Here is a 17,286-nt window from a genome sequence, read left to right as displayed (position 1 = left end):
ACCACCCAGGGACTCTTTTACCTCTAAATTGGGAATAATATTAGTGCATACTTCCATACTTCAGTGGGAGATTGTGAGGCTCTAATAAGCTGATTTCTGTGATAAGTGCTTTGTTAAATTATAAAGTGCTCTATCATTTAAGAAATTATTAATAAATATCATCTCACATTGTTATCTCCATTTCTAGAATTCATTTTCTTTTTTCCTGCATATACAGATTGGCTGTATGGCAGGATCAGAGAATGAAATAACAGGTTTGGGTGGAGAGATTTATATCACTATAGTTTTCTCCCTGGCTAGATGACTCAGACCCTTATTGTTGTTGGGGGTGCAGAATTGGGGGAGCAAGGGCAAGGACCTCTGAACTGTGTGAACCAGACAGAGGGATGGGCTGTGCTTGTGGACCATCTTGTGAGAATCCAATAGTCTGAGTGAAAAACGCTATCCATACTTCTATGAAGGAGCTCTGGTGGTGTAGTGCCTAAGGCATCTGACTGCTAACCACAAGGTTGGTAGTTCAAACCCACCAGCTATTCAGTGGCAATATACGGGACAATATACTTCCATAAAGATTTACCCCCTTGTGAACCCAAAAGGGGTCACTACGAGTCGGAATTGACTTGGTGTCAGTGAGTTTGGTTTTGTTTTATACTTCTATGGGGCCCTCAAGGAGCCTTGGTGATGGAATGGTGTACACATTCAGCTGCTAAATGAAAGGTCAGCAGTTCAAACCCACCAGCAGTTCCAAGGGAGAAAAGACTTGGTGGTCTGCTCCCTTAAAGATTACAGTCTAGGAAATCCTATGGGCCAGTTCTGTTCTGTCCAACATGGTCTCTATGAATTGGAATCCATTCAGCGATAGTAGGTTTGGTGAGAAAAAAGCAGTAGTCAGGTAATTTCAAATGTCAGCAATTTCTGGTTTATTGAGATTTAACTTTCCAGTGCACTGTGAGCATTTTGCCCAAGGCGACTTTCTTCTTTCTGTTTAATCCTGATTCTGGCTAAATTCAATAGCATTTTCCATTCCCCTTCTGGCGGTCTAGAATTGATGATCGTATGTTGCAGATTTCCCAGCAAATGGGCAAACCAAAGTAGTAGGGAGTTAACTATGACAGCAGAGAAATGCTTGTGGAAATATGATATGCCATCTTTACTATTGTCATTGCCATTTTTCTATTAAATCACTATAATTTTAAATTTCATCAATAGAAATATAAAGAAAAAGCGTGTTTTCTACTTCACCTATAAACACCAAGTCACGACTCTGGAAACATAATAAACACTAAATTTGATGTTAGAATGAAAAATGGAAATAACATTGACGCTACTATGTAGACAAGTTTCCTTTTCCCTTCTGTATGCCATTTCTCCTACATAGAAAATAAAAGTGAGGGATGGGATTTACCTCCCAAGTCTCTTCTACCTTCAATACTCTATGTGACTGTGATGTTTGCTTCTCTTTTTCCTGTCTACATTTTAAATCCTAAGAAACCTGGGCTACTTTTATTTGTCAGACTTTTCTTAAAAACACAACTGCCCAAGACGTCTGGATCTTGTAGCCTGGGGTGCTATTTAAATCTCTGTCAAACCAGAGAATCATTGTTTAAAATTGTATTTTGTTAATCCATCATGTGGATGTGGGGTTTGCTATTTTTAATACATGCTCGGCACAGCTCAGTTATTCATGGCTGAGAGTTTGTCAAAGAAACTTCAGAGCTGTGTTTAAAAACAAACAGCTCTAGAGAAGCAAATGAAAGCTCTTTGCACAAGGTGATACAATTCAGAGGTGGGGGACTGAGGGGGCATTTCATCTCTAAGTGGGACAGCAGTTGAGAACCAGGGTTTTTCTCTGGTATGTTCTATGCTGCAGGAGCAGGTGAAGGTAGGACCTACTGTAGTGATTATTTACATGTCCGACTCCATTGACCTATCTCAAATCCTTTTTCAAAACTCTGGAAATCTGACCTTTTATTACAAGCTCAGAAACTCTTTAATATCTCCTTATAATGATTGTCTTTCTCTCTCACCTTCCTCCCCATCTCTTTTCTTTCTCATATTGTTACTGTGGTTGTATGTCAAGTCTATTCTGATTCAGAGCGACCCTATAGGGCAGAGTAGAACTACCCCACAGGTTTTCCAAGGCTGTAATCCTTACAGGTTAAGGAGATCTGGTGAAATAGTGGTTAAAGCATTTTGTTGCTAATCAGAATGTCAGAGGTTCCAATACACCAGTCATTACACAGGAGAAAGATGAGGCAGAGTGCTTCTATAAACATTTACAGCCTTGGGAATCCTAAGGGGCAGCTCTACTGTGTCCTAAAGTGTCGCTTTGAGTGGGAATGGACTCAGTGGCAGTGGGTTTGGTTTGTTTCTTTTGGTTTAAGAGCTCTGATGGCACAATGGGTAAAGCATTTGGCTGCTAACCAAAAGGTGGGTGGTTTGAATCCACTAGCAACTCTACGGGAGAAAGATGAAGCAGTTTGCTTCTGTAAAGATTTACAGCCTTGGAAACCTTATGGGGGCAGTGCTACTTTGTCCTGCAGGGTCACTGTGAGTTGGAATTGACTCAGTGGCAGTGGGTTTTTTAATCCTTATGGGAACAGATGCCTAGGTCTTTTCTCCCATGGAGCCACTAGTGAGTTCAAACCACTGACCTTTCACTTAGCAGCCAAGCTCTTAACCATTGCCCACTAGGGTTCTTTCTCTTAGGTCATATACAGAAAGAAAATGCACATGGAAATAGAAGCATTTAATTAAACTCAAGTAGAAATATTTCCATTTGTAACAACTCCTCAGTGATAGTTGGGAAACTATGGAAAAGTTACTTTGAAATATTAAATTGTAGTGAAAATCACCTAAATGTTGACTCTCTGTACTTTGGGGAATAGTATATTAGCTCATTCATTCATTCAAAAATACTCATGAAGGTCGTAAAATGGGTCAGGAACTGCACTACATGCAGTATTTACAAAGGTACCGAGCTCTTGTGCTTGACGAGCTCCTAGTGTAGTAGGCCCAAAGGTTAAAATAGTCTCCCAAAAGACTGGTCCAGGAAAGTAGAGTTTCTAACCCACTTTCTTGATTTTGCAAATTTAACAAAGGATATGTATACCATCTTATTAGAGTTCTATGAGGGCTTATTAAAGGTACTTAATTTAAACATACAGGTTCATTGAGGGTCATTGCTTCACAGAGTTCTGATCTGGAGATGGAAAACAGAAAAGACAACAGGGAACAGCAGAAAGACCATTTATTAACTCACTCAGTTAAAACACCCAAGGCCCAGAGCGAAGGCACAGTAAGAACAATTCCAGCAACTACTTGTTCTCTTACTGTGACTATAAATATAACAAAGAAAGGTGGGAACAAAGGGAGAGCAATGCTTCATTCATACTTTTTTGGAAATTAACAAAGAAAACAGTGTCCTGACTTCTTTGCCTGAAGTATTTTTAACTCTACCACAGAGCTTGGAGGTTGTTGCTTGCATGTTGAGCCAGGACCATTCTGACCCGTAGGATGACTGTGCCTCAGCCAGCTCTCTCACAGATGCCTGTCATTGATCATGAGAGAAGCATTGATCGATGACAGTTAATCAATATGTACTGGAATTCCAACAATGTGCATAAATTATACCACCGCCCAGATAAGAAAATGCACTCTCAGGATGAGAAATTAGTACTACACAGCAAAGGTGTGAAAGCCAGAGAGGTTTTAAGTGGCTTCCTCATCTGTCTACCACCATTTCTCTAGACATATATCCTCCCTCTTTAATATACAGAGGGTGATAAAGCTTGTTTCAAAGAGAAGGAAACAGAAAGCAAGAGAAGTTAACTGGTCATGCCAAAGTTCTCCACTCCTTACTTGATTCAAGAAACACAGAGGACTCTCATAGAGGGCTAAGTGCTAGGGGAAATAAGATGAATAAAGCATAGTCCATGTCCTTAAAAATCTCATACTCTGAAATTTAAATAGGCAATTATAAAGTAAGGTCAATATCTTTGGTGGCTTGTGAACGGTTCTGAGAGGATGCAGCGGGGTGTCTGAGGAGGAAGAGATTACCCCCAATTTGGAGCAGAAGGTCTCAGAGACTTTACGGAGAAGGCAATATGGAATTGGTCTTGGTGTAAAGTTGAGGAGGTAGTGAAAAGTAGAGGAATTCCAGGTATCAGTGGCCAGATTGGTGTTGTGTAAAGATCACCATGGCAACGATAAATTGGAAAAGGGAAAGAATTAACTTTATAAAAACAATAGTTAAAAAAAAAAAAAGCCTCACTGCCATCAAGTCGGACCCAACTCATAGTGACCCCTCCTTAGTTTTCCGAGTTGGTATCACTATGGAAGTAGATGGCCCATCCTTCCTTCTGAGGAGTGGCTGTGGGTTTGAACCACGAGCCTTCTGGTTAGCAGTCAAGTGCCTTAGGTACTACGCTACCAGAACTAACAACAATGGTAGCAGCTGATAATAGCTAACATTTACAAAGAGTTGATTATGCCAGACATTATACTCAGTGCTTGGCCTGTTTTATGTCATGGGATTCTTAAAGCAACCAAACAGATAGGAATTATTACTATCCCCATTTTACAGGAAAATACCATGGTGAAGCCTCAACTTTCTTGGAAGGATAAAAAAACAGTATGTGTTCTGGGCCAAGAACTCACGTAAAAAATGAAAAAGGCTTCATCTAAACCAGGGACTGTGGGACAGAGAAAATATTTTGAAGAATTAGGGAGGAAGATGATCTTGGTTTCTAAGAGTCAATGGGCCTTCTTATTTTTTGAGTCAAATACTTAATAAACACTAAAAAGATCTCAGAGATCCTTTTCTGTCTAAAGGACTGTGACTTAGATGAGACCTGCCTTGTCAAGTAAGTGTAACTCTACCACAAGAGCCATGTCTTTTGCTTTATCACTGTCTATCTAGGTTCTGGCACTGTGCCTGGCAAATAATGAGTGCTCAAATTGTGGTTGTTGAATGAGAATTTTCACCAAGTCATTCAACATTCATTGGAACCTGGGGCAATTCATTCTGTTCCCCCTCCCCCACACCCACTCATCCGTTTCTGCCTTTACATAAGAGCGTTTGGACTTCATTAACTCATTATGTTTGTTAAGTTGAATAGGTTGTTATGCAGGAAAATTAATTACCTGGGGCAAAGGTAGGGATACTTTCGTGGCTAATGAGTGTCCATATGGGACAGCGTGGGCATCTTTTAAAAATATGCTTGACAATTTAGGCCAAAAAAAAAGAGCATAAGATAGGTTTCATATTCTTTAGGTCAGGTTCTTTCACCACCTAAAGGCACGGGAGTTCTTGGGATAGAAATGGGAAAAGGTGTTGACATTCTTGCCCAGGACACCGCCCTTAAAATCAGACGGAGGAAGACTCCTTTCTCTTTGAACATGCTCGGCAAGCCCTGCCCCCAAAGGGGTGGAGGGTGGAGGTGGAGGAAAAATACGTCCACACCTCGAGCGTCTGCCCGAATACAGATTGGCAAGTGGCAGAGACGCACAGCCCTCTGTCATTTATTTATTTTTCTTTCCACTGGGTGCGCTGTCCCTTTAAATGGGACGCTGGTGCTGGCTCCGTAACACTGGAGCCGGCAGCTTGTTGATTTCAGAGCTGGTGAATTTCACATTGTTTCCACTTCACTTTCCTCGCCCTGGGGGAGGCTCCAGTTGGCTCTACTACCGTTGTCTCCGCTGCCAGCTAAGGCCAGGGGAGGGCAGGGACCCGCAGCATCCGGGCGGGCGTGGGGCCGGAGGAAAGGGTGTCGGGGCCACACACGCACCCTCGCTGCAGTCCAGCTCCTCCCGAAGCTGGGACGCCCGGAGCGCACAGAGCGGAGGACAGCCCGCCCAGACGCCTGCCCGCCAGCACGCCCACCGGCCCGGGCGACAGCCAGGGAGCAGGCGAGGGGAGGAGGCCCAGGGGGGCGGGGTGGGGGGCGGGGGTGGGTGCTGCTGCCGCCGCGGAGCTGCTACTCAGCGCGTTTTGCATGAAGATGGCGGCTCCCACCGCCAGCAAGGCAGCCTCCCTGGGCTGTAACAACAAGCCTTCGTTCCCGGAGCTGGATTTCAGGTCCGGAGCTCGGGTGGAGGAATTGAACAAACTCATCCAAGAATTCACGAAGCACGACCAACGGGAATATGATGACCAGAGAGCGCTGGAGATTCACACAGCCAAGGATTTCATCTTTTCCATGCTGGGTAAGGAGGAAAAAAGGGGAGATGTGTGAGTATTAGCGTGTGTGTGTGTGTGCGCGTGTGTGTGCGTGCGCGAGTGATGGGACAGGGGTAGAAAACCCATTCTCCCTTCTGGCGCTCTCTTGCTGGGTTTCCTTACTGGATCCTGGTGCCTGGGGTATAACCTATCTCTGTCCCGCCTCTTCCCTTCTTTCTCCGTCGCTGGCTGAGGTGCTTTCCCTTCTCTGCTTACTGTACTTCGCTTGAAATCTCTCATTTTTCTCTTGGTTCATTGACTCTTTTGTTAATTTTTCACCAGCCCAGGGGTGGTAGGCAGGTGAGGTGTTCCTGAAGAAAAGTCTCAGTGTAGGGGGAAGCCCCTGGAAGCAGCGCGGTCCAGGTGAGACTCGGTGGCGCCTTTTGCTCCCGGAGCCTGACTTGCACCTTCCTATCTCGAGGTCTCGGGTCCTCTCCTGAACGTGGGTCCGACGACTTAGGGGCTCTGGCTCAGCGCCCGGGCGACAAGTTTCTTCTCTAGTCTTGCGCCGTGGCGCTGTCAAGCCGAGTCTCCGGTGGCCAAACTTGTTGGGTGTTCCCGAGTAACCCACAGAAGTAGGCTGGGCTCCCGGAGTTCCTGCAACTTTGATTTGCAAATAGACTTCCCTTTGAAGAGATTGGAAGCATTTCCGGTGCTTCTTTCGGGTTCTTGCTGAACTCGAAATTCCTAACCCTCAGCTCGAAAATGACCAGGCTGAGATCTGATCCCGAGAAGCGTCAGCCTCCTTTTTGTATTGTCCAAAATATATGTCCTGAGTTTCGAACCTGGAAGATACAGAAGGGAAGGAAATAATGCCGTCCAGACCCGCAGCTACGGGTCCTTAAACCGATTGTTGAATAGCGTTTAACGGAAAATAAACCAGGCCTTGCACATCGAACCCTGCTCCAGGTGCCCTGTCGTTGGGAGCCTTGGATGCAGTCTGCAGTTCCACTGGTGACACCGTGGCTATCTTGCGGTACGTGGCCAGGTGGTTAACATTCCGCAGAACTGGACCAGAGCGTAGCGTTGCCCTAACGGCGGGTCTCTGTGTGCGCTCTGTAAATTCCAGGTAGTGGAAAATTTGATTGGAAAGGGTCTTATGGCCACCGAGGAAGACAGAGCATTTGCCTCCCTCTCTGTTCAGCTCAGTTTCAGTTGTTGCTGGTTCTGCCTTGGGACATCTTCACTCTATGTTTTCGTTCTCCTCAGGGCGCGGGTGGCGGTAATACAAACTGAGCGTTAGGTCGTCTGTGTAACGCTTTGGGAAGTTCGATGAAACATGTTAAAGCTTGAGGCTGCCTTACCTTTTGTTCCACTCTCCCCAAGTATACCCTAGATTGTGTATGGAATAGAAAAGGTCTCTACTGATATTTTTGATTATTCAACTCTTTGTTGTTGTTGTTATGTGCCGTCGAGTCAGCCCTGACTCATAGCGACCCCTCCTTGGGTTTCCGAGGCAGTATCACTACGGAAGTAGGATTGCCCAACCTTCCTTCCGAGGAGTGGCTGATGGGTTTGAACCGCCAGCCATCTGGTGAGCAGTCAAGTGTCTTAGCCACTATGCTACCAGAGCTCTTTAGATTAATTAATTATCATTATTTTAAAAATTCCTCGCCTAGTGGAAGTGAGCTTCCAGAGGGAATTTTACCGAGCTTACAAAGCTTCTAGATCTGAAACAGTAATTGTATTCTAGATCCAGTACAGGAATTGTCAAGAGGGTGGGGACACACAGAAAAGGCTCAGGGGCAGTTATGTAAGTTGCTTAACCATGGCCTTTCTCTTTGGCATAAACAATGGAAGTCTGCAATTGTACTATGATTACCCAGTTCTGATGTCTCTTACACTAGGTCCTTTAGTAGAAAAAGGTACTGGTATCTGAAAAGTCAGGATAGTCATGGATCAGAAAATGGTTCAGGGTATGAGGAGGGGTAAATTTAGATGCCTATCTCATGAGGAACTTAACTTTAAATACATAGCTGACACACTGAATAACAAAGCCTTTATCCAGATATGAAAACTGCATTATGCTAGAACCTTTAACTTACACATGTATTTAATGTCACTGGTGGCATTGTGTTGACAGGTAAACAAAATTTACTTCTGTTCCTTTTTACTCAACTGACTTTGCAATAGAAGTCCTTCTTGCTCCTGGGAATTTGATATTTCCACCTGCAGGAGAGAAAATTGAGGAGAGTGTCATTTAAGCCTTTTATCCCTCTGGACACTAGAAGGCAGATGGTGAAATGAGCTTGCCTGCGTGTGGTGCTGCATCCATTTGTGAGTTCCTTGCTTTCTTTAGTGAGGTGCTGGCTACTCCAGATAAATGAGAGTTTGGTGACAGCATGGGTCCCTCTATGGATTTACCTTCCCTAAAGCAGATTTGGTAGCATAGTGGCTAAGACACTTGCCTGCTAACCAGATGGCTGGCGGTTCAAACCCACCAGCCACTCCTCGGAAGGAAGGTTGGGCAATCCTACTTCCGTAGTGATACTGCCTCGGAAACCCAAGGAGGGGTCACTATGAGTTGGGTTTGACTTGACGGCACATAACAACAACAAAGCAGATTTTTGCTTGACTTAAAAAAAACAAAATCTCTTTTTGTGCACTTTGTTTCACTTGTCACAGCCTTGGATTTCCATGAATATGCAAATGAAGCATCTTAATGACTGTGGTATGTTAAGGTGAAGGTTGGGCAATCTACTTCCCTATGATACTGCCTCTAAAACCCAAGGAGGGGTGGCTATGAGTCTGTCCCACTGGAGGGTACATAACAACAACCACTGAATGGCTCCAGGCCATCATTTCTGGGCCTTGTGTGGGGGAGTCATCCCAGCTTTGTTCTGCTTGCCTTTGAGCTGCACCTGAGGATTGTCAAAAGATTAAAAACATTATCCCTTCACACAGATACAATGTCAGAGGAATCTGGTAAAAGCTTCTTTAATGGAGTTGTGGATAGCACTGCTTTTTTTGGGTGAGGGGTAGTGGTGGTTGGAGGAGGTACTTGCACCCTGTGAACCAGTGCACTAGTTTCACTCTGTAACATGGAGTCACCATGAGTTGGAATCGACTCCATGACTACTTGCAGAGGGGCGTGGGACAGCCATTGTCTTTCTGTATGAGATTGTTGGCCTGGACTGAAGCCTGACAGCCTTCTAGATCTTTTTCATTTTGTCTGGTTTGGAGGCAGCTTTATGCAGAAGAGCAACAGGATAGTAGACCGTTGTCATAATCTATGACCTCTCTGCACCAAGAAGGCTCACCTCACTGTCCTATCAAAGTGGGGTTCTAGAGAGGTGTTGGAGCTGATTTGAGCCCACTTGTGGTCACCATGGTCACTGTGATCTCCATGGCCTCTCCCAACATTCTCTTTTTGTCCAGAGATTCTGATTCCTTTGGAGGCAGGTTTTAGCTGGAATCATCTAGACTCACTCCTATTTCACTACACCTAGGTCTTTTAGGAAAATGATTGCTGTTATTATCTAGTTAATATTTGAGAGCCCAGATTGTATGAGAGGCTGGCAGTGCATAATAAATGCTATTTATCAAAATTCAGGGAAATTGCCAGAGTTCATTAATGTTTTAATAATATTTAGTATTTGCATAATGTCTCTGCCAGCTCTTTTGTTATCTTCATTCCCTGGTGAGGTCGGCTGGGAGGCTGGTTGTATTCCCATTGAACAGATGCAGACAAGGGGGTATTCAGAATCTAGAAAAGGCGGGAGACAACGGTCACTTAACCCACACACCAACCATGGATGGTGATTAGTGTAGATGCTCATTTATTGGTTGCCTTCTTGGTGTTGGGAACTAATCCTCACACAGTCTTAGGAAAAGGTTTTGCTTTCCCATTACACAGATGAGGATATTGAAATTGATACTGAATGGATAATAAATGGTAAAGATATTACTAAAACTCAGGTCTACCTGACCTGAGGACAGTTCCCCTTTCTCCTGTTGAACACTAGTAACTATACATATGTGAAATCCAGAGGAGAGGTTTTGATTTAGGTTAGACAATTGCTTCCTATTCTTTCAGAATTTTGTTTTTGATTTTGGCTTTAAGTATTTCTGTAATATAAGCAGCATCTGAGGTAATGTCTTGAGTGGTATTTTATTCCAGAATGTTGTTGCTGTTAGTTGCCCTAGAATTGACTGTGACTCACGGCAAACTTATGTAATAACAAAGCAGAACATTGCCAGGTCCCGTGCCATCTTCGTGATCCTTGGTGTATTTGAGTCTATTGTTGTGACTTTTCTGTACTGCCTTTCAACCTAGGGAGCACGTTGCCTAGCAGTATTCTGTTGTGATCCGTGAAGCTGTCATTGGTTAAGTTGTGGAAGTAGATCACCAGGCCTTTATTCCTAGTATCTTCTAGTCTAGAAGCTCTGCTGAAAACTCTCCACCATGGGTGACTCTGCTAGTATTTGCATAGTTTACAGTGGCAAAGTTTACAGCATCTCAGCAACACAGAAACCACCACAGTACAACCAACTATCAGATAGGAGATGGTATTCCATAATAAGATCACTTTTCCAATTTTTCATTGAGAAAATTATAGTTAGAATAAAATATTAATAGTTCCAGTCCCAGTGCTGCTTATTGCTGACTGTATAGTCTTAGTTTTCTCTATTAATTGTGGCCAACAGTCACGCCTCATTTAAGAATTGTATGTGAATGTGAAATTAATTTGTAAACTGAAAAGGAATGCATACGTGATTTTATTATCTATTTAAAGAAATGTGCTTTATTAGAAAATGTAGTAAATTTAAGTTGGAATAATTTCTGTAGGAAGGACTATGGCGTGTAAGGAAGTCCCTGGGTGACACAAATGGTTAAATGTTTGGCTACAAATGAAAATGTTGGCGGTTCAAAACCACCCAGAGGTACCTTGGAAGAAAGCCCTGATAATCTGCTTCTAAAAGGTCACAGCCCTGAAAACCCTGGGGAGCACAGTTCAACTCTGTGTTGGTCACTGTGAATTGGAATCAATTGCATGGCATTTGATTTGGTTTTGGTTTATAAAAAAATTTGTTGCCATGGAGTTGGTTTGGTTTATAATGGGCATGATTAATTCCAACATGCATTGTCATTTGTTAAACATATACCTGTGCTCAGCTTTCTGCTAGCTACTTTGTGCAAATCTATTACATCAGGTAATCTTCCAACAACTTTGTAAGGATAAGTATCATTATGTCTATTTTGGAAGTGAAAAACGAAATAAAACAAGACAACACTCACTGCCATCAAGCCAATTCCAACTCATAGAAACCCCTATTAGATTTCCAAGGTGGTAAATCTTTACAGAAGTAGATTGTCCCATCTTCCTTCTACAGAGTGGTTGGTGAGTTTAAACTGCTGACCTTCTGGTTAGCAGCCAAATGCCTTATCCACTACACCACCAAAGCTCCTTTTTAGAAGTGTAGTAGGTGATATTAACACCTTTAAAGATGAAACTTGGAGGCTTAAGAGGTCTACTGACAGAGCTTGACTTTGAACCCAGTTATGTCTGACTTAAATTGTCAGGCTTATCCACTGTACTAGGATGTCAGTTCTCAAAGCTCTTGTGGGTTAGACAACCAAAAAGTCCCACCCCCTAGGGAATGCTAGCCTGTAGGAGCAAGGAACCAGGAAAAAACATCATGATAAATGGAGAAAAGATTGAAGTTGTCAAGGATTTCATTTTACTTCTACCCACCGTTAACACCCATGGAAGCAGCACTCCAGAAATCAAATGATGTATTGCATTGGGCAAATTTGCTCCAAAAGACATCTTTAAAGTGTTAAAGAGCAAAGATGTCACTAAAACCAAGATGTGCCTCACCCAAGCCATGGTATTTTCAGTTGCTTCATATGCATGTGAAAGCTAGGCAATGCATAAGGAAAACTGCAGAAGAATTGATGCATTTGAATTACAGTGTTGGTGAGGAGTAATGAATATACCTTGGACTGCCATAGAACAAACAAATCTATCTTAGAAGAAGTACAGTCACAATGCTTCTTAGAAGCAAGAATGGCTAGACTTTGTCTCTCATGCTTTGGGCATATATCAGAAGGGACCAGTTCTTGGAGAGGGATATCATGCTTAGTAAGGTGTGGGGTCAGTGAAGGGAAGGAAGACCCTTGATGAGATACATTGATACAGTGGCTGCAACCATGGGCCCGAGCATAGCAGTGATTGTATGAGGATGGCACAGGGCTGGGCATGTTTCATTCTATTGTACAATGGGATCACTGTGAGTTGGATCCAACTTAATGGCACCTGACAACAAAACAACAGGACTAAGGATGGTTTTTCTTTGTCTCTCTTTGTCTTGGTCTCTCTCTTCTATGATTTTAAATATTTACTAGATGTCTGCTGTTTTCTAGTCAGTGTGCGGGATTCTGAGGATAAGATAGTATGCAAAAGCCATGATAAATTCATAAGGACCATTGGAGACCACTCCTCCTTCTCCTTTACCCACCAATTCCAGGAAGAGTAGACTTTTATCTTCTTCAAGGCCAATGCTGCTTCTGCGTCTAAACTTATAGCACATACTTCTGAGTGCTGTAGACCTACCATTTCCTAGGCATTTTCTAGATGTTCAGAGTAAAGTATTTTGAAGACCTGTGTTTGAATGATGCTTTTCTCTTAATGAATTTATCCAACAGTATTTACTGAGGGAATTCATTGTGAATTGTTGCTTTGTGGGCTTCCAAGTTCTTCCTAAATTCCTTAGAATTCTAGTCACTAATTATTATTGTCTAGGAGCTCTAGGGGCGTAGTGACCAAGGCATTTGACTGCTAACTGGAAAGCTGGTGGTTCAAACCCACCAACCACTCCTCAGAAGGAAGACTGGGCAATCTGCTTCTGTAGAGATGCTGCCCAGGGGTCGCTATGAGTCAGGACCAACTTGACGGCAGTGAGTTTGAGTTTTAGAGTTTATTGTATAAGAAGCTCTGGTCATGTGATGCCTCAGGTATTTGACTGCTAACCAGGAGGTTTGTGGTTCAAACCCACCAGCCACTGCATGGAAGGAAGATGGCACAATCTACTTCCATTAAGGTATACTGCCTCAGAAATCCAATGGTGTTGCTGTGAGTGGGAATTGACTCGATGGGAGTGGATTTGGATTTAATGTATTATATCTAAATAATGGACAAAATAATCTCTGAAGTCTATTCCAGCTCTGAAAAAGTTAGACACCTAGTGCAGAGAGGTGCCTGTGAACCTTTAGTTTTGCTTGTTGTATGGGTTGACTTCAGTTCTGTCTTCATGGTTCTGGGAAGTTTCTACCCTTCCTTCCTGGGAGAAGAACCACAGAACTGTTGATTCTGGGTCATCCTGTATGTCTTTGTTTCTTAGTGCTGCTATAACAGAAATACCACAAATGTAGCTTTCATGAACAGATGTTAATTTTCTCACAGTATAGTAGGCTAAAGAGGCCTGGTGACACAGTGGTTAAAGCACTCTTCTGCTAAACAAAAAGGTTGATAGTTCAACCACACCAGCTGCTCTGTGGGAGAAAGATGTGGTAGTCTGCTTGTGTGAAGATTACAACCATGGAAACTCTGGGGCAGTTCTCCGCTGTCCTTTGGGGTCACTATGAATTTGAATCAACTTTACAGTAATGGGTTTAGGAGGCTAGAAGTCTGAATTCTGGGCTGCAACTCTAGGGGAAGGTTTTCTGTCCTGTCCTCTGTGGGAGAAGATCTTTGTCTCTTTCAGCTTCTGATCCTTGATTCTTTTTATGTGGCTTGTATGCTCCTCTTTGTTTCCTTTCTTCTGTGCCTGATATTTTATATCTGAAAAAGTGACTGGTTTAGGACACATCTTACACTGACATGGCCTCATTAGCATCAAAAAGAAATCCCTCTTTCCAAGTGGTATAAGGGCAAGGATTTATAACACATGGTCTTGGGGCACACAATGCAATTCATACATTCTTCCCTTGGGCCTCCAAAATTCATGTCCTTCTCACATGTAAAATTAATTCACCCCATCACACCATAGTTCCTTGTTGTGCTTCCCATTGGGTAATGTATTGCTTGGGATTAGGCTGGACTGCTTTTGTGCTCACAGAAGTGTTAGATTCCGTCTTATCTTGTCCAACAGAACTTGTCATTGGGTATTGTTAGCCCTTGAGACTCTCCTGGGGAGCACATCAGTGGCTCAAAATCTCAGGTCCTGTTTCAGACTTAAAGAATCTGAATCCCATGAGATTACCAAGCTGGCTGCTCAGCACTGCTATATCTTATCCAGTTAGTCCTCATGTTATCCTTGTCCCATCCAAGGGAGCTGTTCTTAAGCACAATGAGCATGACCCCAGTTGACTTTGGAGACCAGAACCAGGCTGCTAAGCCACACGATGAGATGTCTGTTGGCTCCTGAAAGGTAATATTGAAGACTGTCTACCTAGAACAGAGGCAAGGAGGCAAAAGTAGATTGGGATAATACTGGTGTTTGCCATTGTTTGTTGAACACTTGCTCTATGTCAGTGTTGTGGTAAGGGCTTTGTATCATTCTGTCAAAGGCACACTTTACTGCTAACCAGAAGTCTGGCGGTTCAATCCCACTGGCTACTCCTTGGAAGGAAGATTGGGCAATCTACTTCTGTAGTGATACTGCCTTGGAAACCCAAGGAGGGGTCACTGTGAGTCGGATCTGACTCAGTGGCACATGACAACAACAACTGGACCCTTTGAGATACAGGGAACCCAAGGATTGGATAGAATCAGGAATTTGCTCAAGTTGACCAATAAGTAAATGGGATAGCTGGGACTTAATCCAAGGTCAGGCTAATGCCAAAGCTGTAGCTTTTTAATGAAAATGGCAATATTCTGCTTTCTGGGGGGGGGGGGGAGCAGGAGACTGGGATTCTAGCCCTGTGTCCTCCATGTTCTTGTTATGTGACTTTGGACAAGTCAGTTAGCAGACTCTGAGCCTTAGTTTCCGAATTTGTCTGGTGGAGGCTAATGATTATACCTGCTTCATGGAATACTGAATCTGAAAATTTGTGTACAGTGTAAAAGGAAATTTCTAAGTTTTAGTACTAGCTTTTATAATGTATGATGTGTGTACTTATACTAAATAAGTCTCTTGAAGTCTTTTGACCCATTCTCCAATTATGGAAAATCTGAAGAAAAAAATAAAATCATCCCCAAATTCTAATCAATGTTAGTATTTTGGTGTGTATTTTACTGGCCATCTATGATTATACACGTTTGTATCCACACATTTCCACGTATACAGTTTTATATAACAGAAATCATAGTAGGGAAAAAGTGCTTTTAAAAAAATTAACAATAGGCTGTCATGTACAATACTTTGAAAGAGGAGCTATAACCTGAAACCTGTGGAATAGTCTCCCAACTTCTTTCATTTATCTTTTATTCCAAAAGAAGATGTTATTCTGGAACTTGGAGCATCATCTCCAAGTAATTTAATAATCAGGGGTGATGAGCTTTCGTGTTGGTTCTGAGGGTTTGGTCTGCATTTCAATGCCATTTATGCCTTTGCATGTTCTACATGGTCACGTGACCAAACCAAAACGAACTGCTGTGGAGTCTTTTTGATGTATAGCAACCCTATAGGACAGAGTAGAGGTACTCCATAGGGTTTCCAAGGTTGTAAATCTTTATGGAAGCAGACTGCCTCATCTTTCTCCCATGGTGGGTTCAAACCATGGACCTTTTGGTTAGCAACCAAATGCTTTAACCACCGTACCACCAGAGCTCCTTGGCCATATAATATACCTCATTTTTTCACCACCTTCTTTTGGGTCTTTACTATTTTCTCTAACAGGGATTCTTAACGTGGGTCCATGGAAATAATTAGGTGGAGTTTGTGAAATTAATGAGAAAAAAAATTATTTCTTTATTTTTATTTAACCTCTAAGTGAAATATAGCATAACTTTCTTTCATAGTAGTTGTAGTAGTACCTAAATTTTATTGCTAAAAGGAATCATAGGCATTTTCCATTTATACTGGTTATAGATACGTATATGTAATTTATAGCTGCCTTTGGTTTGGTTTGGGTGTTCCTGGGTGGTATAGTGAATACATTTGGCTGCTAATCAGCAGGTTAGAGGTACGAATCTACCCAGAGGACCTTCACAGGGAAAGGCTTGTAATCTACTTCCAAAAACTTAGTCGTTGAAAACTCTATGGAGCACAGCTCTACTGTGACATACACGGAGTTACCATAGATTTGATGGTGGCTGGTTTTCTGGTTTGAAATTAAGGTGGATATTAAACTTGCTGATAAATTTTGTAAGACGTACTGGTGGCGCAGGGCCTAAGGTGTTTTGACTGCTAACCAGAGGTTGGCAGTTCAAACCCACCAGCCACTCCAAGGAAGGAAGACTGGGCAATCTATTTCCATAAAGATTTACCATGTTGGAAACCTAACAGGGTTGCTATGAGTTGGAATCAACTTGATGGCAGTGAGTTTGGTTTGTTTTTTGGGATAGGTTTTGTTATTTAATGCATTAATAAAGAGTCACTTATATTGCTTTATTACAAATTTATTTTTAAAACATATTTTATATTTTAATATTGTTTTTCTTTGAATTCCTGTCGAGTTGATCATATTCATTTGAATATACTATTCTGTTTAGGAGTCCACACACAGGCTTCTCCAGCTGCCAAGAAGATCCATAGCACTGAAACAGTTAAGAACCACAGCTTCTGTGTACTACCTCTGACACCTTAGCTCTGCTTGGCTCTTCTCTCCCACTTCAGTGCCTCTTGATTCTTGAAGCCTTCCTACATCTCTCCAAGGAGGAAGAAAAAAAAAAAAATTACCTTTCCTCTTAACCCTTGCTCCCCTTTTATGGTCCTTGACATATTCTTCCACATGCTGAAGACTGAAGAATCCCTGGCTTATCTTTGCTACATTTAAAGGAGTCATGTATATAGTTGGAGCCCTTGTTACCCTCCCGAGAGGGACCGGGTCTCCGGGAGCAAGGTAAGCACGGGCGGGCTGGTGCTTACTCACTGATCTGCACTGAACACTTTCCCTTGTTACCCTCCCGAGAGGGACCGGGTCTCCAGGAGCAAGGTAAGCACGGGCGTAGCACAGAGTA

The 17,286-nt window shown here is 42.8% G+C and overlaps 1 protein-coding gene across 1 annotated transcript in view; it reads left to right on the top strand.

The window, feature by feature from the left end:
- Positions 1 to 5,996: 5,996 nt before the first annotated feature.
- MB21D2 (Mab-21 domain containing 2) overlaps positions 5,997 to 17,286 on the top strand; it is a 192,366-nt gene continuing 181,076 nt past the window's right edge. The window contains exon 1 of the mRNA XM_007948006.2: positions 5,997 to 6,207. Coding sequence (XP_007946197.1) covers positions 5,997 to 6,207 — 211 coding nt within the window. The remainder of the gene's footprint in view (positions 6,208 to 17,286) is intronic.

The sequence above is a fragment of the Orycteropus afer genome, unplaced genomic scaffold, assembly GCF_000298275.1.
Source record: "Orycteropus afer afer isolate SDZICR_OR568_19922 unplaced genomic scaffold, OryAfe1.0 scaffold00198, whole genome shotgun sequence".
Lineage (NCBI taxonomy): Eukaryota > Metazoa > Chordata > Mammalia > Tubulidentata > Orycteropodidae > Orycteropus > Orycteropus afer.
The sequence above is the reverse complement of the archived record's forward strand: the minus strand, read 5'-3'. Positions and strand labels throughout refer to the sequence as shown.